The sequence below is a fragment of the Mobula birostris genome, chromosome 26 (genome assembly GCF_030028105.1).
Source record: "Mobula birostris isolate sMobBir1 chromosome 26, sMobBir1.hap1, whole genome shotgun sequence".
Taxonomy (NCBI): domain Eukaryota; kingdom Metazoa; phylum Chordata; class Chondrichthyes; order Myliobatiformes; family Myliobatidae; genus Mobula; species Mobula birostris.
The window spans coordinates 24,618,198-24,643,241 of NC_092395.1; the positions used below are offsets into that span (position 1 = coordinate 24,618,198).

The 25,044-nt window shown below is 46.0% G+C and overlaps 1 protein-coding gene across 2 annotated transcripts in view; it reads right to left on the minus strand.

Annotated features, from left to right (window-relative positions):
* Positions 1 to 5,648: 5,648 nt before the first annotated feature.
* The window catches only part of LOC140188214 (microtubule-associated serine/threonine-protein kinase 3-like), a 96,568-nt gene continuing 77,172 nt past the window's right edge, over positions 5,649 to 25,044 (minus strand). For both annotated transcript variants that reach the window (XM_072244271.1, XM_072244270.1), the window contains 3 exons: positions 23,820 to 23,956; positions 10,580 to 10,752; positions 5,649 to 10,382 (listed from right to left, as the gene is read on the minus strand). In XM_072244271.1, the coding sequence (XP_072100372.1) occupies positions 8,974 to 10,382; positions 10,580 to 10,752; positions 23,820 to 23,956 (1,719 nt within the window). In that variant the 3' untranslated portion in view covers positions 5,649 to 8,973. The remainder of the gene's footprint in view (positions 10,383 to 10,579; positions 10,753 to 23,819; positions 23,957 to 25,044) is intronic.

Consider the following 25,044-nt stretch of genomic DNA (forward strand, 5'->3'; position numbering starts at 1 on the left):
GACCCAGTGAACAAGCCCACGTGACGAATGACCGAACCTTTTCATTTTTCTAAGGTCTCATTTTAATTTAAAAACGCAGCTAGATTGATAAAATCAGAATTGCCTCAGTGAAAGTGATACACAGTGAGAGTCTCAGGAAAGAGATCTCCCCTTCTGCACACTTTGAGCCTGTGGAATGCTGGAAGGGCTGTTCTTTTGCCCATGTGCTGCGCTTCTGCAAATCCCAGTTGTGCACTGAGGCTAACTCCCTTTTCAAAATGGTCAGGAGAAACTGAAAATGGTTAACAGTGCCGTCCAGGCAGTTGTCCATTATGTTTGTTCTTTGCGAGTAATGCTTGCTCTAGTCCCACTCCCCTGATGTTTTCTGGCACAGTCGCAACTGCCAACATGTTTATAAGCATATAACAATAACAGCACGGAAACAGGCCATCTCGGCCCTTCTAGTCCGTGCCGAACTCTTACTCTCACCTAGTCCCACCGACCCGCACTGAGCCCATAACTCTCCATTCCTTTCCTGTCCATATAGCTATCCAATTTAACCTTAAAAGACAACATCGAACCTGCTTCAACCACTTCTGCTGGAAGCTCGTTCCACACAGCTACCACTCTCTGAGTAAAGAAGTTCCCCCTCATGTTACCCCTAAACTTTTGCCCTTTAACTCTCAACTCATGTCCTCTTGTTTGAATCTCCCCCACTCTCAATGGAAAAAGCCTATCCATGTCAACTCTATCTATCCCCCTTATAATTTGAAATACCTCTATCAAGTCCCCCTTCAACCTTCTATGCTCCAAAGAATAAAGACCTAACTTGTAACTTAGGTCATGAAACCCAGGTAACATTCTAGTAAATCTTCTCTGTACTCTCTCTATTTTGTTGACATCTTTCCTATAATTCCTATGTTTCCTCCCTCGACTGGACCAAGCATTAGATAGTAAGCATGAAGATGGCTATTTGTGTTGCTTTATGTGTGTGAGCAGCGATTCACACCAAATGGGTGGTGGTAACTGGTTCTTGAATTACACCGCTGGTGTATGCTGGCCTTCATGTTAGTGACTGGTGTGAATGGGGACTTGCAGCAGGGCCCGACGTGCATGCCCTGTGAGCCGAGTCTGGAGGTCAAGGCCCGAAGGTCGAAATCCTGTGATCGGCAAGTTATAGGGGGCCGATACCCAGAGGACAAGGAAGTCCTGGGATTGGTGAGTCCAAAGGTCGAAGACCAAAACTGGCGAGTCTGGAGGTGAAGGCCCAGTAGTTGAAGCCGCTAGATCAGCATGTCTGGAGGTTGGAGGTTGAAGGTTGGAGGCCCAATGTCTGCGAGTCCAGGCCTGGGACTGCAGGTTAGAGGCCTGATGTCTGAGAGTCCAGAGCCAAAGACTAGAAGTTGGAGGCAGCCTGTCTTGGAGCTGGAGGGGTGTGTGTGTGTGTGTGTGTGAGCGCGCGCGCGAGCTTGGTTTTGCTGTTCTTTTGTTCAGTATTTGCTGCTGTTGCTTGCATTGTTCTGCTGAACATTGTTGACATGCTGCGTTGGCAACACTTGCAGGCTGTCCCCAGCACTTCTTTAGGTTGGGTTGGTTGATAATGCAAATAACACATTTCACTGTCTGTTCCATGTTTGAGACAAATAACTGAATCTGGATCTGGGGTGTGAGCAGGTACCCATTGTATCACCATGTTGTGTGATTGCGAGCCGTTTACCCTTTTGCATATGGGTTCGGTTCTGTGTTACATGACTGCTTTAGGAAATGCCTATGCTGCATGGCTGATGTGATCAGAACAAATAGGCCAGTAGGCCACTCATACCCTCGAGCCTGCTCTGCCATTCAATAGGATCATGGCCGATCCAACTTTCCACAAGTTCTTACTCATTCTAACAGCATAAACTTTGATTTCCTCACAGATCAAAACTCTGTCTGTGTATTCCGGCTCTGGCCTGATCGTCATGTTGATTGTGGCAGACAAACCTCAGTGAAACTTGACAGTGTTCACCGCCCTCACACTGTAACTTCTGTATATGTATAAACCAACTTGGAAATCCCCAAAAAGCAAGAGCTGACTGGACTTTGTGCACAGCATTGGTGCCTGAATCTGCAACTAATTCCCTCCACAGCTTGGCTGCTGCCGACAGAGACAATTTCATCACTGATTTCAAGGGACAAGTATGGCTTTGAGGGACTGAAGTAACTGGCAGTTAATTTAGAAGAAAACTACTACCTTATAGTAGTACTACTACCTTATCATGGAAAAGGATAGAATCAGAGAGGACAAGAAAATTTTTAATTGGGGAAGGGCAAATTATGAGGCTATAAGGCTAGAACTTGTGGGTGTGAATTAGGATGATGTTTTTGCTGGGAAATGTACTAAGGTCGATGTTTAGAGATCTCTTGCAGGATGTTAGGGATAAATTTGTCTCGGTGAGGAAGATAAAGAATGGTAGGGTGAAGGAACCATGGGTGACAAGTGACGTGGAAAATCTAGTCAGGTGGAAGAAGGCAGCATGCATGAGGTTTAGGAAGCAAGGATCAGATGGGTCTATTGAGGAATATAGGGAAGCAAGAAAGGAGCTTAAGAAGGGGCTGAGAAGAGCAAGATGGGGACATGAGAAGGCCTTGGCGAGTAGGGTAAAGGAAAACCCCAAGGCATTCTTCAATTATGTGAAGAAAAAAAGGATGACAGGAGTGAAGGTAGGACCGATTAGAGATAAAGGTGGGAAGATGTGCCTGGAGGCTGTGGAAGTGAGCGAGGCCCTCAATGAATACTTTTCTTCGGTATTCACCAATGAGAGGGAACTTGATGATGGTGAAGACAACGTGAGTGAGGTTGATGTTCTGGAGCATGTTGATATTAAGGGAGCGGAGGTGTTGGAGTTGTTAAGATACATTAGGACGGTTAAGTCCCTGGGGCCTGACGGAATATTCCCCAGGCTGCTCCACGAGGTGAGGGAAGGGATTGCTGAGCCTCTGGCTAGGATCTTTATGTCCTCGTTGTTCACGGGAATGGTACCGGAGGACTGGAGGGAGGCGAATGTTGTCCCCTTGTTCAAAAAAGGTAGTAGAGATAGTCCGGGTAATTATAGACCAGTGAGCCTTACATCTGTGGTGGGAAAGCTGTTGGAAAAGATTCTTAGAGATAGGATCTCTGGGCATTTAGAGAATCATGGTCTGATCAGGGACAGTCAGCATGGCTTTGTGAAAGGCAGATTGTGTCTAACAAGCCTGATAGAGTTCTTTGAGGAGGTGACCAGGTATATAGATGAGGGTAGTGCAGTAGATGTGATCTATATGGATTTTAGTAAGGCATTTGACAAGGTTCCACAGGTAGGCTTATTCAGAAAGTCAGAAGGCATGGTATCCGGTTAAGTTTGGCCAGGTGGATTCAGAATTGGCTTGCCTGCAGAAGGCAGAGGGAGTACATTCAGATTGGAGGATTGTGACTAGTGGTGTCCCACAAGGATCTGTTCTGGGACCTCTACTTCTCGTGTTTTTTTATTAACGACCTGGATGTCGGGGTAGAAGGGTGGGTTGGCAAGTTTGCAGATGACACAAAGGTTGGTGGTGTTGTAGACTGTGTAGAGGATTGTCGAAGGTTGCAGAGAGACATTGATAGGATGCAGAAGTGGAGTTCAACCCGGAGAAGTGTGAGGTGGTACACTTTGGAAGGACAAACTCCAAGGCAGAATACAAACTAAATGGCAGGATACTTGGTAGTGTGGAGGAGCAGGGGGATTTGGGGGTACATGTCCACAGATCCCTGAAAGTTGCCTCACAGGTGGATAGGGTAGTTAAGAAAGCTTATGGGATGTTAGCTTTCATAAGTCGAGGGATAGAGTTTAAGAGTCACGATGTAATGATGCAGCTCTGTAAAACTCTGGTTAGGCCACACTTGGAGTACTGTGTCCAGTTCTGGTCGCCTCACTATAGGAAGGATGTGGAAGCAGTGGAAAGGGTACAGAGGAGATTTACCAGGATGCTGCCTGGTTTAGAGAGTATGCATTATGATCAGAGATTAAGGGAGCTAGGGCTTTACTCTTTGGAGAGAAGGAGGATGAGAGGAGACATGATAGAGGTGTACAAGACAATAAGAGGAATAGAGTGGATAGCCAGCGCCTCTTCCCCAGGGCACCACTGCTCAATACAAGAGGACATGGCTTTAAGGTAAGGGCTGGGAAGTTCAAGGGAGATATGGGAGGAAGGTTTTTTACTCAGAGTGGTTGGTGCATGGAATGCACTGCCTGAGTCAGTGGTGGTATGGAGGAATTTAAGGTGGGGGCTTATATGGGAGGCAGGGTTTGAGGGTTGGCACAACATTGTGGGCTGAAGGACCTGTACTGTGCTGTACTATTCTATGTTCTATTAACTCTTTACTCTTGGAGAGAAGGAGGATGAGAGGAGACATGATAGAGGTGTACAAGATATTAAGAGGAATAGATAGAGTGGACAGCCAGCACTTCTTCCCCAGGGCACCACTGCTCAATGCAAGAGGACATGGCTTTAAGATAAGGGGTGGGAAGTTCAAGGGGGATATTAGAGGAAGGTTTTTTTACTCAGAGTTGTTGGTGCATGGAATGCACTGCCTGAGTCAGTGGTGGAGGCAGATACACTAGTGAAGTTTAAGAGACTACTAGACAGGGTATATGGAGGAATTTAAGGTGGGGGTTATATGAAAGGCAGGGTTTGAGGGTCGGCACAACATTGTGGACCAAAGAGCCTGTACTGTGCTGTACTATCCTATGTTAAAGCATTTTTAAAATGCTGTAGGTTTTTTCTGAACACTTGTTTTTATAATTTTGAATTGGGTGGCAATTCTGCTGTGAAGTGTTGGCATAATGCAGGTCAGCTCCTTACAGTGCCAGCTCTAAGGTCGGATGTTCAATTCTTACTGCTGTCTGTAAGGAGTTTGTATGTTCTCCCCACGACTACTTGGATTTCCTCCGGGTCCTCCCACAATCCAAAACCGTACAGGTTAGTGTTACTAAGTTGTGGGCATGCTGTGTTGGTGCTGGAACATGTGGGACTCCCAATACAACTTTTGTTGATTTGATTTGATTCAAAATGGCACATTTCACTATGTTTTGACATGCGAAAAATAAAGCTGGAAAATTTCACTGCGCTTTAACATCTTCACCTGTCTTAGTGAAGCTGATGCTGATGTCTTTGAAAGGATTGCCCCATTCCCAGCATGCTGATTTTATAAAGTGGGAAACAATGCAGTTACCCAGAGGCTTTCTGCGTGATTGTGTAAACGTAGTTACAATTGAAGATTTACACGAGGCAAGCAGAAACCTTCTACAGCAGGCGGTAGTGAGCGGAGGCAGACATTGTCTGCCTCTTAACGCTGTCCTGAGCTCATGCAGCCTGGATCAGAACAAGATCTTCCTGAACTGTGTTGTCCAAATTCAGTCACCAATGCAGACCAGGAAGCAAGTAACAGAGAGGAGGGTTGTACCTGTGACACCATACAGTGTGCAACATGTTTTCACATCTCTTGCACAGCAATATTGTGCATTTGAGAATTACAAAGTGTGGTCGCTGGCAATGAAGTAGCTCTTTTGCGGGGAGTTGAAGTGACTGAGCAGTAAATGGCCTGTGAGTTGGACTCACCTTCTGTCACAAGTCCCCTCTACTTATCACACATTTCATTGAGAGGCAGGTTATAAAAAGCCAAACTTTATTTTTAAAATTCACAAAGAAACAATGAGAACAAATGGAACACTTGGAGAGCAAAGATTTCAACACTGAACATTACAAGATTGCACAAAGAAAGCTGCTATACGGTTAAAATTGCAATGCTTATTTGTTACTGTAATTTGTGCCATGCTTAAAATCTTCTTTACTGAACCCAGTCAGACATTATAAACTGGTCAAAGCTGAATAACCAAAAGCAAAAGGAGATTCTCTGGGACACAGCTCTGTATCTCCATCCACTGCATTTGGAAATTAGAGGATTTTCCATAAACCTTTAATTGCAATTGTCAAAATTCTTAAGGAATAACTACACTCAGTATCATAGTTGAAGACCTGTGATATTCACTTGCAGGATATGGCCTTTGTTGGTAAAGCTAAAAATTATTGCCCATCTTTAATACACTTGAGGGAATGCTTTCTAGAAAGCTGTGGCTCTTTCAGTGAAAGTTCATCCACACTGTTAGTCAAGAGTTCCAGGGTGAGGTGGAACCTGGAAATGATCTTGTGTATCTGATGCCTGTTGCTTTAGTGAGCAGAGATTAAAGTTTTGAAATGTACTGCTGGGATAATCTTGGCGAATATCTGCAGTGCATTGTGTAGATGGAACTGCATCTAGTGTAGTGAGAGAATATTCAGGGTAATACATGAGGAGCTAATCAGGTGGGCTGCTTGATTCTGAATAGTGTTGAGTTCTGTGATTGTTGTTAGAGCTGTGGGGAATTTTCCATTACTCTCCAGACCCAAGTTTTGTTGAGGGTGGAATGGCTTTGGGAAGGCTGGAGGTGAGCAGTCACTACAGGACAAGCAACTCCTGACCTGTTTGTACCAACTCCTGACCTGCTTGTACAGCCATATGTAAATAACTGGTCCACATTATCTTCTGGTCAATATTGACATCTTGGATGTTGAAATTGTGGATTTCAGTGACAGTAATACCATTAAACACATTCTCTTATGGGTAACAGTTATTATCTGGAAGTATGACAGAAAGTTACCTGTTGCTTAACGGTCTGTGCCTGAACATTGACCAGATCTTGCTGGTTGGAAAAGGGTTGTGAATGGAACCATCAATAAACATCCCCAATTCTGATCTCAGTTTGTGAAACAGCTGAAGGTGTCTGGGCCATGGATACCCTGAGGGATTTCTGCAACAATTTTGTGTGACTGAAATCAGTAGCTTCCAAGCACCATAGCCATTTTCTAGATACATTGGAGAATTGACCAGGACAGAGTTACGATGATGTCCAGCGCCAAGTGGTTCTGATGGAAGCCAATCTCAGCATCAGTGAGCAGGCTACGAATATTGATGGCAGCCCTGTTGAAACCATCCATCATGTCACTGATGTTTGAGAGTAGGCTAGTAGGCATTGGTTGGGTGGATTATTTATCCTCTTGTCCAGAGAATGTCCACTTTGTTGGGTGCATGCCAGTGCAGTCACTGTACTGGAATAACATGGTTAGAAGTGGAGCACACATATCTAGTTTTACAGCCAGGTGTTCTCAGGGGCTGTACCCTCAGTTACATCAGTAATTTGTTAAAGTCACATGGAGTGAATTAAGTTGGCTAAAAGTCAGCTTCTGTGATGGTAGAAATCTCATGAGGAGACCAAGATGGACTATCTGCTTGGCAGATATGGTTGAGGATTGTTTAGGAATAACGTGGCCTGCCAACTGACAGATGTTTTCATTCAGACGTGAGTCCCACCAGCACAAATGTGCTCAACTTAAACTGGCAGCTACACAACACTTGAACTAGTATTGGTCAGTAGGATGAGTCTGCAGCTGATCTGGAAGCTGGTGACTGCACTGTATATATGGGCATCAGAACTTCTCTGGCCTAAACTGTACTGAATGGTTATTAAAGCCAATAGCTACCATGGATGTACGACTCAACCCATAGCCTCCACTTTGGTCCCATGCCAAGCATTGGTTGAAAATGTTAGCTTTAACTGAAAATACAATCCCTATATCCATAAGACCAATTAAATGGCATTATCTACCCAGTTACACAGACAAAAGGAATGCACTTTGTTCACTGAATCCTCATGCCCAAGAAAGCAAAATCTAGAATAACATTGCAATAGCTTGGATTGAACTGAGCTCAAGGGTAAATGACAATGGCTTCACATTCACTATGTGTTTTAAGGAATGTTCCAGTTACAACAAAGATGCTTCAGTTCATCCAAACTAACACTCCTGTGCAAGTACAGCAAGGGTTAAAAACTGAGTAAAGTTTCCTCTGTAGTGTCCCGTTAGACACTCCCAAGGCAGAGAGAATGTGTGTTAGGTACAGTGTAAAAGCTTCCAAATTACACACTGACTTAATTCCAAAATATTTAATCGTTTGAATTTCACTTTGGGATTTCTTTAATGCAGGGGTTCCCAACTTGGGGTCCTTGCTTCATAGTATTGGTCCATGGCATAAAAAAGGTTGGGAACTCCTGCTTTAAGGTATAGAAGGTGGCGTAGAGAAGTGTGTTTTTTTTATTCCTACCAAATTTCACCCAATAACATTTCACTTTTTCCAGTAGGATGTAACAAGGGCAGTTTGATCGCTTAACTCATATGGTGAAAGATACTGAAATCTTTCCCCTGACAAATTCAACTGGTGATTGTTCTACTCTTTGAAGATTTTTGGGGTTCAAAAGAACATGTCAGCACACAAGCTGGAGGAAGCAACCACTTCCCCTGCTTTCAGGGCTCACAGAGCACATGGCTTGTGTGATCACTTTACGCAGCTAATTGCACTTTCTGAGCTTATTTCATGTTTTGTTTATGAAGACTTCTGTTGATTTTTCATTCTTCCATAGTTTCACTTTATGCTCCAGGCACTCCCAGCATTCCAGTTCTGTAGTGCCTCAAGCACAGCCCGCAAAGTGCTCCATCGTATGGCATTGTTTCAAGTGTCTTTAGTTGTCAATCAGTTACCTCCACCTCTTGACTCCTGACAGCAGCGTTTGGGGATTTCCTGAATAGATGTTTAACTGTTTCTGTAAAATAAGTGTTCTATAAAAGTATGCTTTCATGTTCATTAACCCTTCATTCACTGTACCTCCCAAACAATATACACGCGCGCGCGCACACACACACACACACACACACACACACACACACACACACACACACACACACACACACACACACACGTTCAGTAACCCATCATTCATTGCACCTCCCAAACAACCTGCACAGACACACCCACACACACACGTACACACTGACTCAATATTTTAATCCACTTTGATAACAGTGCTTTCAGTCAGGCTGCTGTGGATTTTGAAAACCAATCTCTTAACACTTTCTTTCTTTTGGTTCCTTTTTGGTTTCCAGCTTGGAGGTTGTAGACTGAGCACGCTGTCTACGGCTGCCCACTGTTCCCGACGTGCTTCGCAGTGTTTCAGTGTCCAAAGATGCAAAATTCTCCTTTCTGTATTCTTCTAGCTCTCTGTGAAACCTGGACCTGCTGGCACCTACCATTAGCGCAGGCTGAACTAGATCTTCATTTATTGCCAAGAAATCTTCAGTCTGACAGTGCAGGAGTTCTAACTGGTGATCTCCAGAATGGAGATGTTTATGACCAACAGGAGTCAATGAAACACTCATGGGAGTCACTGCCATTTCCACTTCAGAGGGCGTGTCTTGTTGATTTGAAATCTGAAATGGATCTCCCTGTTTCCTCGAGTTGTTGGCTTCAGCTTCTCCATCACCCCCCATGGGTCTGCCAGGATATTGGCAAAGGCTTGAAATAGGATGAGTCGGCTGACATTGCCAATCCACAGCACCCCACTTCCGATTTTTCACCTCTGACCTATGAACCTCAATTCCTGGAACCAAGTGTGGTCTCCAAGTGTTGGACCCTTCATCATCATAGCACGTACTTTCTGCTGGGCCAGGACATGGGTCTGAATCAAATCCTGACCCGACCCAAGTCCCTTTACACGGAGGGTAGTTGATTTCCGACGCTTCCTTTTCCTCTTTGTTGGCTCCTTCAATCTTTGGGCTTTCCCGCTGAACTATGGCTGTTGCCCCATCACCAATGTTCACTTCTTCAACTGCTTCTTGCCTCAGGAGTGAATGATTCTTTTCAAGATACTTTGCCTTTCCCATCGGCTTGGTGTCCTGATGTGTCTTGTGCTTCCGCACTGACCATTCTTCGGCCTTCTGGGTTCTCACAGTCTCTTCCAGTCCCTGTTGATCAACAGAGGCCTCGAGCTTGGTTGGCTCATCCAGATTCTGGGAATCACTGTGCAGGGTTTCACTTCCCCCTTCACCGAGGGACAACTCGGGATGCTTCTTTGACCCATACTGTTTCTTTTCGGCAAGAGAGACAGCTGATAACCTCTCTCCCAAGTGCAGCTGTCTCAGCAGGGGCGAGCGTATCGTTTCCACACTGCGAGGGCGCACCAAGTGCCTCACTATAGTTGGAGGGGACAGTGTCTTGCCAGAATAGGCTTGGATGTTCTTGGAGGCACAGGATAAAGGGGAGGGCGAGCGGTGTGGTGAAGATGCTTGGGGCGTTGGAGATGGAGTGCAAGCCAGAGGCGAGGGTGGGATGCTGCTGGTGGACTTCCGTCGGCCAGTTTTGTAACGCTGGCTATTGGACTTGGAGGCCAGCCCATGCAAAGAGCAGGGCCTGAGGTTTCCTGCTGGAGAGGTTGGAGCACTTTGTCCAGGAGAGATGCTCTGGGGTGAGGTGGTCCCTGTTAAAAAGAGACAGGACCCAGTTAGATTTGTGTCTTATATAATTAAAATTGGACAGAGACTGATTCTAAATTGATCCTGATGTAGCTCAGTAATAATCTTAGATCAAAATTAACCACTAAAATACTCTAACCATTGGAATTTAGAACCCAGCTGGCCCAAAATTCATCGAGACAAGAAAAGAAGAGGTGATAACCTGAGTGGGGATCTGGTGCCGGGCTTCGACAGGGAGTTGCTGGTCCTGGTGACAGACTGCAAGTGGGGGATCCCGGAGCACTTTCACTAGACGACTGATACAAGCCCGATGGAAGGCATCGGCCTGTGTTCCGTGCTGCCGGCTGCTTTGAAATCTTGAGGCGTGATTTCCTTCTGTTAAAGCCAAGGAGTTGGACATGGTTAGTGACCACTTCTCTCAAATGCCTGAAGAAAAGAAAAGACCATTACTGGTCTATCGACACATGGATTAAGGGTTTTTTCTTTAACCCATGTGGCTTTAACTGTGAAGGCCAGCATTTATTGCCTATCCCTGAAGAGGAGTAGCTTGCTAGGATACCTGCGAGTCAACTACACACCTGAAGGTCCGGAACCACAAAGAGGCCAGACTGGAGGTTCATGGCGGGAGAGTTTCTCCTTTCTGCTGCCTGCGTGAGATGATGAGTCTATCGAGACTTTGAGACTTTTTTTTACCGTGCCCATGGTCTGCTCTTTATCAAATTACGGTATTGCTTTGCACTGTTGTAACTATATGTTATAATTATGCAGTTTTGTCAGTTTTAGTCTTGGTTTGTCCTGTGATATCATTCTGGAGGAACATTGTATCATTTTTTAATGCATGCATTTCTAAATGACAATAAACGAGGACTGAGTGTCCTCATAATCTAATCTAATGTCAAAAGGGCAATGTTACTATGCAGGTAGATTAGGAAAATCTGGATCCCAAGAGGGGGTATCACTAGAACGCCTATGAGATGTTTTTTTTACAGCAGCTCGTGGTTGAGCCCGCCAGGGGGATCAGCTATTCTGGATTGGGTGTTGCGCAATGAACTGGAATTGATTAGAGAGCTTAAGATAAAGGAACACTTAGGAGATGTGATCATGATGTAACAGGATTCACCCTGCAGTTTGAGAAGGAGAAGCTAAAGTCAGATGTATCAGTATTACAGTGGAGTAAAGAGAATTATAGAGGCATGAGAGAGGAGATGGCCAAAATTAATTGGAAAAGGACAATGGCAGGGATGATACTCTATTCTTGGTTGGTGCAACTGTAATGAAACCCAATTACCCTCGGGATCAATAAAGTATGACTATGACTATGATGTCAAAACAGCAATGTCTGGAATTTCTGGGAGCAATTCGAAAGGCACACGATACGTACATCCCAAAGAGGAAGAGGTATTCTAAGGGCAGAAGGACACAACTGTGCCTGACAAGAGAAGTCAAAGCCAACATAAAAGCCAAACACAGGGCATATAATGGCGCAAAAATTAATGGGCAGTTGGAGGATTGGAAAGCTTTTAAAAACCGACAGAAGGCAACTAAAAAAGTCATTAAGAAGGGAGAGGGGAATATGAAGGCAAGCTATCCAAAAATATTAAAGGGGATACCAAAAGTTTCTTTAGATACATAAAATGTAAAAGAGAGGTGAGAGTAGATATCAGACCACTGGAAAATGATGCTGGAGAGGTAATAATGTGGGACAAGGAAATGGTGGACAAACTGAGTAAGTATTTTGCATCAGTCTTCACTGTGGAAGACACTAACAATATGCCAGAAGCTTGACAGTGTCAGAGCAGAAGTGTGTGAAGTTACTAGAGAGAAGGTTCTTGGGAAAACTGAAAGGTCTGAAGGTAAATAAATCACTTGGACCAGATGGTATACAGCCCAGGGTTCTGCAAGAGGTGGCTGAAAAGATTGTGGAGGCATTAGTAATGATCTTTCAAGAATCAATTGATTCTGGCAAGGTTCCGGAGGAATGGAAAATTGCAAATGTCACATCTCTCTTCAAGAAGGGAGAGAGGCAGAAGAAAGGAAATAATGGGCCAATTGGTCTGACCTCAGTGCTTAGGAAGATTTTGGAGTCGACTGTTAAGGATGTGGCTTCAGGGAACTTGGAGGCACATGATAAAAAAGGCCGTAGTCAGCATGGGTTTCCTCAAGGGAAAATCTTGCCTGACAAATCTGTTGGAATTCTTTGAGGAAATGACAAGCAGACTAAACAAAGGAGAGTCAGCGGATGTCGTTTACTGGGATTTTTAGAAGGCCTTTGACAAAGTGCCTCACATTAGGCTGCTTAACAAGTTAAGAGCCCATGGTATTACAGGAAAGATACTAGCATGGATAAGGGAGTGGCTTACTGTCAGGAGGCAAAGAGTGGGAATAAAGAGAGCCTTTTCTGGTTGGCTGCTGGTGACTAGTAGTGTTCTACAGGGGTTTGTGTTGGAACCGCTTCTTTTTACGTTATAAGTAAATGACATGGATAACAGAATTGGTGGCTTTGTGGCCAAGTTTGCAGACAATACAAAGATAGGTGGAGGGGCAGGTAGTTTTGAGGAAGTAGAGAGGCTACAGAAGGACAGACAGATTAGGAGAACGGGCAAAGAAGTGCAAATAGAACACAGTGTTGGGAGGGGTAAGGTCATGCACTAGCAGAAGGAGTAAAAGGTAAATTATTTTCTAAATGAAGAGAAAATTTAACAATCTGAGGTGCAAAAGGACTTGGGAGTTATCGTGCAGGATTCCCTAAAGGTTAATTTGAAGGTTGAGTCGGTAGGGAGGAAGGCAAATGCAATGTTAGCATTTATTTCAAGAGAACTAGGATATAAAAGCAAGGATGTAATGTTGAAGTTTTATACAGCACTGGTGAGGCCTCACGAAGGAGTATTGTGGGCAGTTTTGGGCCCCATATCTAAGAAAGGATATGCTGACATTGGAGAGTGTTCCAAGGAGGTTCACAAAAATGATTCTGGGATTGAAAGGCTTGTCACCTAAGGAGGTTTTGATGGCTCTGGGCCTCTACTCACTGGAATTATGAAGAATGAGGAGGGATCACATTGATATGTATTGAATGTTGAAAGGCCTGGCTAAAGCAGATGTGGAGAGGTTGTTTCCTATGGGGGGGGGGAGGGCTAAGACCAGAGGACACAACCTCAGAAAAGAGGCGTGTCCTTTTAGAATGGAGATGAGGAGGAATTCTTTAGTCAGAACGTCGTGAATCTGTGGAATTCGTTGCCACAGGTGGCTGTGGAGGCCAAGTCATTGGGTATCTCCAAGTATTGTGGATCAGTACTTGGAGATATGACGTGGTGGCCATTACAGAGACTTGGATGGCTCAGGGACAGGAATGATTACTTCAAGTGCCCGGTTTTAGATGTTTCAGAAAGGACAGGAAGGGAGGCACTGTTGATCAGAGATAGTGTCACGGCTGCAGAAAAGGTGGACGCCATGGAGGGATTGTCTACGGAGTCTCTGTGGGTGGAGGTTAGGAACAGGAAGGGGTCAATAACTTTACTGGGTGTTTTTTATAGGCCACCCAGTAGTAACAGGGATATTGAGGAGCAGATAGGGAAACAGATCCTGGAAAGGTGTAATAATAACAAAGTTGTCCTGATGTGAGATTTTAATTTCCCAAATATCAATTGGTATCTCCCTAGAGCAAGGGGTTTTGATGGGGTGGAGTTTGTTAGATGTGTTCAGGAAGGTTTCTTGACACAATATGTAGATAAGCCTACAAGAGGAGAGGCTGTACTTGATTTGGTTTTGGGAAATGAACCTGGTCAGGTGTCATATCTCTCAGTGGGAGAGTATTTTGGAGATAGTGATCATAATTTTATCTCCCTTACAATAGCATTGGAAAGAGATAGGAACAGACAAGTTCGAAAAGCGTTTAATTGGAATAAGGGGAATTATGAGGCTATCGGGCAGGAAATTGGAAGCTTAAATTGGGAACAAATGTTCTCAGGGAAAAGTACGGAAGAAATGTGGCAAATGTTCAGGGGATATTTGTGTGGAGTTCTGCATAGGTACATTCCAATGAGACAGGGAAGTTATGGTAGGGTACAGGAACCGTGGTGTACAAAGGCTGTAATAAATCTAGTCAAGAAGAAAAGAAAAGCTTACAAAAGGTTCAGAGAGCTAGGTAATGTTAGAGAGTTAGAAGATTATAAGGCTAATAGGAAAGAGCCTAAAAAGGAAATTAGGAGAGCCAGAAGGGGCCATGAGAAGGCCTTGGCGGGCAGGATTAAGGAAAATCCCAAGGCATTCTACAAGTATGTGAAGAACAAGAGGATAAAACGTGAAAGAGTAGTACCTATGAAGTGTGACAGTGGGAAAGTATGTATGGAACTGGAGGAAATAGCAGAGGCACTTAATGAATACTTTACTTCAGTACTCACTATGGAAAAGGATCTTGGTGATTGTAGTGATGATTTGCAGCAGACTGAAAAGTTTCAGCATGTAGATATTAAGAAAGGGAACGTGCTGGAGCTTTTGGAAAGCATCAAGTTGGATAAATCACCGGGACCGGATGAGATGTACCCCAGGCTACTGTGGGAGGCAAGGGAAGAGATTGCTAAGCCTCTGGCGATGATTTTTGCATCATCAATGGGGACGGGAGAGGTTCTGGAGGATTGGAGGGTTGCGGATGTTGTTCCTTTATTCAAAAAAGGGAGTAGAGATAGCCCAGGAAATTATAGACCAGTAAATCTTACCTCAGTGGTTGGTAAGTTGATGGAGAAGATCCTGAGAGGCAGGATTTATGAACATTTGGAGAGGTATAATATGATTAGGAATAGTCAGCATGGCTTTGTCAAGGGCAGGTCATGACTTACGAGCCTGACTGAATTTTTTGAGGATGTGACTAAACACATTGATGAAGGAAGAGTAGTAGATGTAGTGTATGTAAGGGGTTTCTTCTTTCATGTTACTTGCTAAGGCTAATAAAATGGCTTCTCTGTAGTGTTATAATGAAATAGCTTCTCTGTAATTTTAACGGATGAGGTAATGTTCTCTGTAGCAGCATATTTGGGTTATAATTATTGATAACGGGACTTGTATTCGTTTGCTAACCAATTGGGATAGATGTTATTCTTTCTTGTGTATCTGACAGCTGTTATTTGCACGGGATTTGGGAGAGAAGGCGCGAGGAGGATGAAGAGAGAAGATGTGGCTTGAGGAGACGGTTGCTGGACCTGCTGGGCCTGAGCTCGGGCCGGGAGCCCAGGGGTCAATGATGAGTGAAGGAGGATCAGCGAAAGGGTATCCGTGAGCTCCAACGTTTGTGCACTGGACATGTTTATGAGATTATTGGCACCTTTTATTTGTTTTCCTTTTCTTTTGTTTCTCTACTAACCCCATACTTAAATATAAAATCTTAATCATTTAACCGCACATTGTGAACTGAATGTTATTTCGGGGTACTGATGTTACACAGGGGACACAACACGCAGCATCCACCCAAACAAGAGTGCTAAAGTTTGGTCGCGTAGGGCGCGTCACCCCCAAGATCATGCAATAAGATGCAACGAGTCTGACATGTATATGGATTTCAGCAAGGCATTTGATAAGGTACCCCATGCAAGGCTTATTGAGAAAGTAAGGAGGCATGGGATCCAAGGGGGCATTGCTTTGTGGATCCAGAACTGGCTTGTCCACAGAAATCAAAGAGTGGTCGTAGACGGGCCATTTTCTGTATGGAGGTCGGTCACCAGAGGAGTGCCTCAGGGATCTGTTCTGGGACCCTTACTCTTCATGATTTTTATAAATGACCTGGATGAGGAAGTGGAGGGATGGGTTAGTAAGTTTGCTGATGACACAAAGGTTGGAGGTGTTGTGCATAGTGTGGAGGGCTGTCAGAGGTTACAGCGGGACATTGATAGGATGCAAAACTGGGCTGAGAAGTGGCAGATGGAGTTCAACCCAGATAAGTGTGAAGTGGTTCATTTTGGTAGGTCAAATATGATGGCAGAATATAGTATTAATGGTAAGACTCTTGGCAGTGTGGAGATCAGAGGGATCTTGGGGTCTGAGTCCATAGGACACTGAAAGCAGCTGGACAGGTTGACTCTGTGATTAAGAAGGCGTACGGTGTATTGGCCTTCATCAATTGTGGAATTGAATTTAGGAGCCAAGAGGTAACGTTGCAGCTATATAGGACCCTGGTCAGACCCCATTTGGAGTACTATGCTCAGTTCGGGTCGCCTCATGACAGGAAGGATGTGGAAGCCATAGAAAGGGTGCAGAGGAGATTTACAAGGATGTTGCATTGATTGGGGAGCATGCCTGATGAGAATAGGTTGAGTGAACTTGGCCTTTTCTCCTTGGAACCTCGGAGGATGAGAGGTGACCTAATAGAGGTGTATAAGATGATGAGAGTCATTGATCGTGTGGATAGTCAGAGGCTTTTTCCCCAGGGCTGAAATGGTTGCCACAAGAGGACACAGGTTTAAGGTGCTGGGGAGTAGGTACAGAGGAGATGTCAGGGGTAAGGTTTTTACTCAGAGAGTGGTGAGTGCGTGGAATGGGCTGCCAGCAACGGTGGTGGAGGCGGATACGACAGGGTCTTTTAGGAGACTTTTGGATAGGTACATGGAACTTAGAAAAATAGAGGGCTATAGGTAAGCCTAGAAATTTCTAAGGCAGGGACATGTTCGGCACAACTTTGAGGACCGAAGAGCCTGTATTGTGCTGTAGGTTTTCTATGTTTCTATGTTTAAGGCAAAGGTTGAGAGATTCTTGTTTGGTCAAGGCATGAAGGGATGAGGGGAGAAGGCATGAGACTGAAGCCGAGAGGGAAAACGGATCAGCCATGAGAAAATGGCGGAGCAGACTTGATGGGCCAAATGGCCTAATTCTGTTCCTATATCTTATGGTCTTATATCCAAATATCATGTAAGGATTGGGGAGTTAGTGTATTAGAGAGTCAGGTAATACCTGTGAAGGGAGAAACAGAATTAACATTCCAGGTTAATGACCTTACATCGGAGTTGGGAAAAGTTATTTGACATAGTAACACACACAAAATGCTGGGGGGGAATCAGCAGGTCCGTCAGCAGGATCTATGGAGATGAGTAAAGAGTCAACGTTTTGGACCAAAACCCTTCATCGGGATTCGACAAGCAGGTTTGAAAATCCAGAAAAGAGAGGGTGGTGGGTACAGAATTTCAGTGTCAGGATGTTGATCAAAGGTGAGTGAATGGTGCAAATCGCAGTGCAAAGGGTGGTGAAATCTCATTAATTACTGCTGATCTGTCTGACAGATGTGAGTAGGAGATAAATGAGTAATCAGTATAGATTTACTCTCTTTCTCATTCTATGTAGAGTACTGTGCAAAAGTCTGAGGCAGCCTAGATGTATATATGTATTGTGACACTCCGGGGGTGGGGGTGGGGTTGACAGTTCACGCCTGCGTTTCTAATGACCAGTGCTGTTTATTGTTCTTGTGTTAAAATGCTTTTGTGGGATTATGATGGGAAGTTCAACTTCACTTATTGTTACACTTTGGCTTGGGTTATATAGTTATTCTCTTATGTATTTGTGGGTCACCCTGACTGTAACTGGGATTTTTGATGGTCACCTGAGACTGAGTGGGGCCTCAACCCCAGGTCATAACGTCCTGATTGTTTTTGTGTTGATCACAATAAAAACAGTTGTTGAGTTTAACGAGCTTACCGAATGCTCGCCACACTGATGTCAGAAGTGGAATTAAAAAACAGATGACGAGACTGAAGTACTACAATATTGGATGGAGTACCTTAAGACCTGGGGAATAAATTGAGGGACTGAGCAATATGCCTCTCCCACACCCCCGGGCTGGGCTCATGAAGGCGGGACCTGGAAACCAAGCATTGTGCTTTCCCAGGGAGCCCCGACGGAGTGAACGTACCCAGGCTCCCCAATCCAGGGGACATGGCGGACTGCATCACCTGCCTCCCTTGCGACCTGCACCAGGGAACCCAAGATGCCGCTGCCGTGGGAGTATGGGCACCATGGCAGACACCGCCAGAGCGAGAGGAAGACTAACGGGCCTCAGCAATTAATGCCACAAGGCCCACCCTGAAGCTCCCCAGGTACCTGGCGAAAGTCAAACTTGCCACATGGCACAATGGGTGGAGCCCCACTGAGAGGGCAGTACACCTTGGCCTGGCACTGGACTGGGAATGCCCTGTGGGCCCTCCTTGACCTAACGCTGGTGGAACAGTGTGACTACAGGGCCCTCTTAGCAGCACTTCGAGCAGAGGCCGGTGGAGGAAGCAATGAGGGAAGAGCTGTGCACCAGACAGCACCGTATGGGAGAAGGTCTGGTGGCGTTTGCAGCAGATCTCCGCCATGGTGCTCAGTATGGCTACCCCCAGTTCCCTCCCACAGTGCAGGAAGAGCTTGCCCTCCATACCCTTGTAAGGGCGCTGACGCCAGAGCACCTTCGGCAGAATGTTGGCCTGATGCCGCCATCATCATTGGCCGAGGCATTGACAGAGGTGGAGAGGACAGAAGCAATTTTAGCCCCCCAAGGCGTTCCAGTGTCGCCCCGCACACCATGAGCCTGGGCCTATGTCACCAAGGCGGAAGAGGAAAATGAGGAGGAGGAGCCCGCAAGATAGGTCCAACCAGTGCCGTGCCAACTCCGCCGTGGGCCATGGTGATAAGATGGCGGTGCGCATGGACGCAGCGGCCCCTCGGGCACTGCTCCTGAGAAACGCTGTCTCATTCTGACCTGCAGAGCTGATGTACGGTTAGAATGACAATAAAGTTTTTTGAATCTTTGAATCTTGAATCTTGAAACAATCTGTGCTCCTAGTGTGGTGAGGCAGACCATTTGGCCTGGGACTACCCTGCATCAGCATCACGCCAAAGCCCAGCGCAGCCATCGGGAGACAACAAGCGGGTAGCACCACACGAGACCACCAGCAGAACCCCTCCGTCGTCGCCTCTCCAGAAGAGCCATTTGGGTGAAGAGCAAGGCTTATACATAGACTGCGTGATGGAGGGCATCAGATGCCGTGCATTGGTGGACACGGGGTCAACCGTCACCATCATCTGCCCTGGTGTTCTCCCCAATATGGACCAGCCATCCCTGCCTGGGTGGGTAACGACGGCAGTTCAGTTGGCTACGGTCACCGGCGACTGTGCGGCAATGTGAGGGAAGAAGAGGCTGCGCATTGCAGTGGAGCACGAGGTGTGGCTCGCTGACATCCAGGAGTCCTGCATCATTGGGCTGGATGTGCTGTCCCACTGGGGACCTGTGTGGACGCGCTGGGGGCAGCACTCTACCTTAGCGCTGAAGCCATGGCTCTCCAGCAGGGGGAGAAACAACCACTACCAGTCTCACAGTGGCATGCAGCAGTGCAGCGCGGCCTGCAGCCGCCCATCGCAACACAGCGCAACCAGAGGCAAGCAGCAGAGGCGTTGTTTCAGGTGGCAGCCGGTGGCAAGGTAGACCTTGCCGCGGGCAGGTGAGTGATCCCTTGCTGGCCCCGGTGAGGGGACAGCTGAGTGTGAGACGGCGGCCGGAGTCTACCCTGGATCCAGACAGCAAAGCCCTGTACTCTCAGTGGGGAACTGAGAGTACACGACAGATTGCTGTTCAGGTGGTTGCAGTTTTCAGTTTTCTGATGGGGAAAGCCATCTCCTGCAGCTGGCTGGTGATCCCCCAGAGACTCAGTGTCACGGTGCTGTGGTTGTTGCACGGGCTGCTGGGAGCCGGCCATTTCAGGGTTGCAAGGCTGAATGAACGATTCCACTGGCCTGGGCACTGCTGCAACGCTTGCACGTCCCAGAAGGGGCTGGGCCGAAAGCCTAGGGCTGCCAATGGAGCAATGGTGGGGGCCCCAGTAAAGGCCTACTGCCCCTCCCAGAAAAAGAGACTATCCCTTAAACTGGGAAGCCACTGGAAGGGGCTGGGTGAGGTGCTCGACTGCATCTCTGATGTGGTATATCAGGTGCGATTGCCTGTACTGCACTGGGACAGGCTGGCACCGTGTTGGCTCTTGTCCATCACCAACCCCAGTGAGGCTGAAGGAAGAAAGTGACACTCACGGTGCCCTGCCTCTCGCCTCACTAAACTACGCCTCCCCTTTTGTGGGGGGGGGGGGGACTCCAGAAATACCCCCTACCCAGTGCCCCATGTGACAGCGTCAATCACCATCGGGACTTCTGGACTTTGTTATGGACTCTGGGGTTGCCAAGGACAGCTGACCCCTCGGGTGGTGGCAGTGTGACACTCTGGGGTGGGGGGAGGTGGGGTGCTGTGGTCAACAGCCCGCCCTGTATTTCTGATAACCATCACTGTTTATTGTTCTTGTGCTAAAATGCTTTTGTGGGATTATGGTTGGAAGTTCAAGTTTCCTTATTGTTACGTTTTCGCTTTGGTTATACAGTTACTCGCTCGTGTATTTGTGGGTCACCCTGACTGTAACTGGGGTGCATGATGGTCACCTCCCCTGTCTGTATGACAGCGAGTGAGTTCTCTCCCTAGGTTAGCACTGGTCTGTTTTTGTGTCTATCACAATAAAAACGGTTGAATTTAACGAGCTTACTTGTCTACTGTCATGCACTGAATGCTTGACACAGTATATGTACTGTATGTGCCCAAAACCTTTGCACAATACTGTAGTAATTTTATATATTGCTCTGCAGTACTGCAAAAGAAAAACAATTTTCATGACATATGTGAGTGATGATAAATCCGATTCTGATATGGGTCTCTATTGCGAGTGGGAAGGGAGCAGGAGAAGGGAGGGGGCAGGAAACATGATCAATAAACCGATTGTTTGGAATCAAGTGACCTTGCCTGGTGTCTCAGGGCTGAATGTGTCTACACCCACACCACCCACCCCTTCCACCTCCGGAACTCCTTCTCTGCCACCTTTCCCACATCTCTCCCACGGCACTCCACCCTCGTCATTCCCAACATCCTTTGCTCCAGCCAGATTTACAAACTCGCTCTCTACTCCACATCGACGTGCAGTATCGTGCAAAAGTCTTATATTATGTTATGTGCCTGAGACTTTCTCACAGTACTGTATCTCTTCACTTTATTTATTTTTAACCATCTGACATCTACAGTATCCGTCTGGTTTACCTCCCAGTGAAGTTAGTTTCAGCCTCTCCGTGGTTAAGTCAAACTGATGACTGGCTTGTTTATACAGTGACAGGGGCTATTATTGCACCTGAGCCACAGCAGCAGCACTTCTTGAACCTATCTTGGCTGAGAACCATTTGTCAGCCATGATCTGTGTTCTTCACTTGGTTAACTCTCCATCAATTCAAATGTTAAATACAGAAAATCAAGAAAAAAGACCGGTTAAAAATAGTCAACAAATCAGGCAGCATCTATAGAAATGTTTCTGACTGATGTCATTTCATTCAGAACTGATGCTGCCCGATCTGCTAAGTCTTGCCAGCATTATCCTTTCTTATTTTCTTATCATTCACTTTGATAAATCTGTACAAACACCATCCACTACATTTTCTGTACCAATACAAGCTGTTGTTGCTTCAAATAACAAATTTGCCAATCATGTAATGCTTTCATTAGCTTTTCGAGGTTGTCATTCATGAGCTGTTGTTTGTGAGCAGCACTTACCACGCAACACAGAGCTTACATTGCCGGTAGTCAGCTGGAGCTCAAGAAATGCAGCTACGATCTGCACAAAGTCATCGAGCAGCGAAACAACAATACAGAGACAAGATTCAGACTCATCTTTCCACCAACAACACACGCAGCTTATGACAAGGTCTGCACACCATCACAGATTTCAAAGCTAAATAGAGTGGAGTTTCCAGCATCGCTGCCTCTCTCCCAGATGGGCTAAGTCTTTTTTTTTATGCTCGATTCCATGTTGCCAATACTGAGCCCCTGAGGAGACCTGCAAATGATGTGACCAGTAGCTTGGTCATCTCTGAGGCCGAAGAGGCAGGAATGGACGGCATCCCAGGGCGAGTACTCAGGATGTGCGTGGCACAACTGGCTGGTGTGCTTACAGATATCTTCAATCTCTCCCTCTCCCAGTGTAGAGTGCCCTCCTGCTTCAAAACATCCACCATTGACCCTGTACCCAAAAAGACCAAGGTAACGTGTCTGAACGACTGGCATCCTGTCATACTCACCTCAATAATAAGCAAGTACTTTGAGAGGCTGGTCAAGGACTACATCTGCAGCTTGCTATCACCCACACTGGACCCCCTACAATTCGCCTACCAACACAACCGATGGACAGATGATGCAATAGCCACAACTCTAACACTGTCCTTACACATCTGGAGAAGAGGGATGCTTATATGAGAATGCTATTCTTGGACTATAGTTCAGCATTCAACACTATAATTCCCTCCAGGCACGACAAAAAACTCAGAGACCTCCGCCTTCACCCTACGTTGTGCAGCTGGATCCTGGACTTCCTGTCAGATCACCAGCAGGTGGTAAGAGTGGGCTCCCTCACCTCTGACCCTCAACACAGGTGCCCCTCAGGGCTGTGTACTAAACCCCCCCCTTTACTCTCTGCATACCCATGACTGTGTGTCACCACCCACAGCCCCAATCTGCTAATTAAATTTGCTGACGATACTACATTGATTGGCTTTATCTCAAATAATAATAAGGCAGCCTACAGAGAAGAAGTCATCACCCTGTCAAGAAAACAACCTCTCCCTCAATGTCGCAAAAACGAAGGAGCTGGTTGTGGACTATAGGAGGAATGGAGATAGGCTAACCCCTATTGACATCAATGGATCTGGGGTTGAGAGGGTGAACAGCTTTAAGTTCCTCGGCATACACATCACCGAGGATCTCACATGGTCTGTACGTACCGGCTGTGTGGTGAAAAAGGCACAACAGCGCCTCTTTTACCTCAGACGGTTGAAGAAGTTTGGTACGGGTCCCCAAATACTAAGAACTTTTTACAGGGGCACAATTGAGAGCATCCTGACCGGCTGCATCACTGCCTGGTATGGGAACTGTACTTTCCTCAATCGCAGGACTCTGCAGAGAGTAGTGCGGACAGCCCAGCGCATCTGTAGATGTGAACTTCCCACTATTCAGGACATTTACAGAGACAGGTGTGTAAAAAGGGCCCGAAGGATCATTGGAGACCCTCATCACCCTCATCACAAAGTGTTCCAGCTGCTACCATCTGGGAAACGGTACCGGAGCATAAAACCAGGACCAACAGGCTCCGGGACAGTTTCTTCCACCAGGCCATCAGACTGATTAATTCATGCTGACACTATTGTATTTCTATGTATATTGACTATCTTGTTGTAGATAACATTTATTATAAATTACCATAATTGCACATTGCACATTTAGACAGAGACATAACGTAAAGATTTTTACTCCTCATGTATATAAAGGATGTAAGTAATAAAGTCAATCCAATTCAATTCAATGCAATGGTGAAGGTGACTTTGTCATGCCATTAGCCCGAGCACTGAGCGAGACTCACGTTTCCTGGCCATCTCTCTTCCGCTGCCGCTTCTTGCGTCGAGCCATCTTGCCCCTGAAACTTGTCTTCCTTGCAGGGCCGATCTTTATCGATGTGTTCTCCAGTGGGGTGGAACAGACAACAACCTTGTTCCCACTCTGTGGCAGAAAGAAGGGTGTTCATTATCAGTGATGGTCCAGGAACAGCCTTGCTTTCAGAGCCTCTCGAATCAAAGGCCCAACTAAGTTTACAAGGTGGAATTTAGAAATATTCTAATTTGAACATAGACAAAGGATATGTACACAGGGAACATGGAATTGGGAAAGGAAATAAGCAACGGAATAAGCAATAGAAACATTCGACCAAAATGGAAGACAGAGTGACAATCGGAGAGGAATGGCACATGCCAGTAGTCCAGGATTTTAAAATGTCAGATCGTTATGGAATATATACGGTAAATGGTAGGGCACTAAAGAGTGCCGATGAATAGAGAGACCTAAGGTTTCAAGTCCATAGTTCCCTGAAAGTGTTAACATAGCTATACAGGATGGTGACGAAGGCATATGGCATATCTGCCTTCATAGGTCAGGGTATGAAATATCAAAATTAGGACATAATCTTTCAGCTTTATAAAAGACTGGCTAGACAGCACTTCAGTATTGGGTGCAGTTCTGTTCGCTGAACTAAGGAAAGGTTGTGATTGTGCTGCAGGGAATGCCGAGGAGGTTCAGCAGGACGTTGTTGGGATTGGAGGACTTTAGTTGCAGGGAGAGATTGAATAGGCTGGGCTTGTTTTCTATGTAAAGGAGGCAGACAGAGATAAATGAAATACAAGATATGGTTTAGTCAGAGTCTTTTTCCATTGGTAGAGGTTCCAAAAACGAGGGCACAGGTTTAAGGTGAGAGTGAGGAAATTCTGAAGGAGTTTCTTTCCCACAGACTGGTTGATATCTGGAACATGCTGCAAGAGGCGGGGAGGAATCAGAGACATTTAAGTAGACAAGGTAGTGAAAGATCCAGACTTAATGCAAGCAAATCCCCATACTACACAGGAGCAGAGTTAGACCATTCAGCCCATCGCTTCTGCTCTACCATTTGAGATTAGTATAGTAGGCAAAAAGGTCATCATGGATTTGATGGGCTGAAGGGCCCCATTTCCGCCCTGTATAACAATGACTGAATGACATGCTAAATGATGAGGGACAGACGCTGCCAGATGGGAGATGCTTGGGCTTAGTGGAACAGG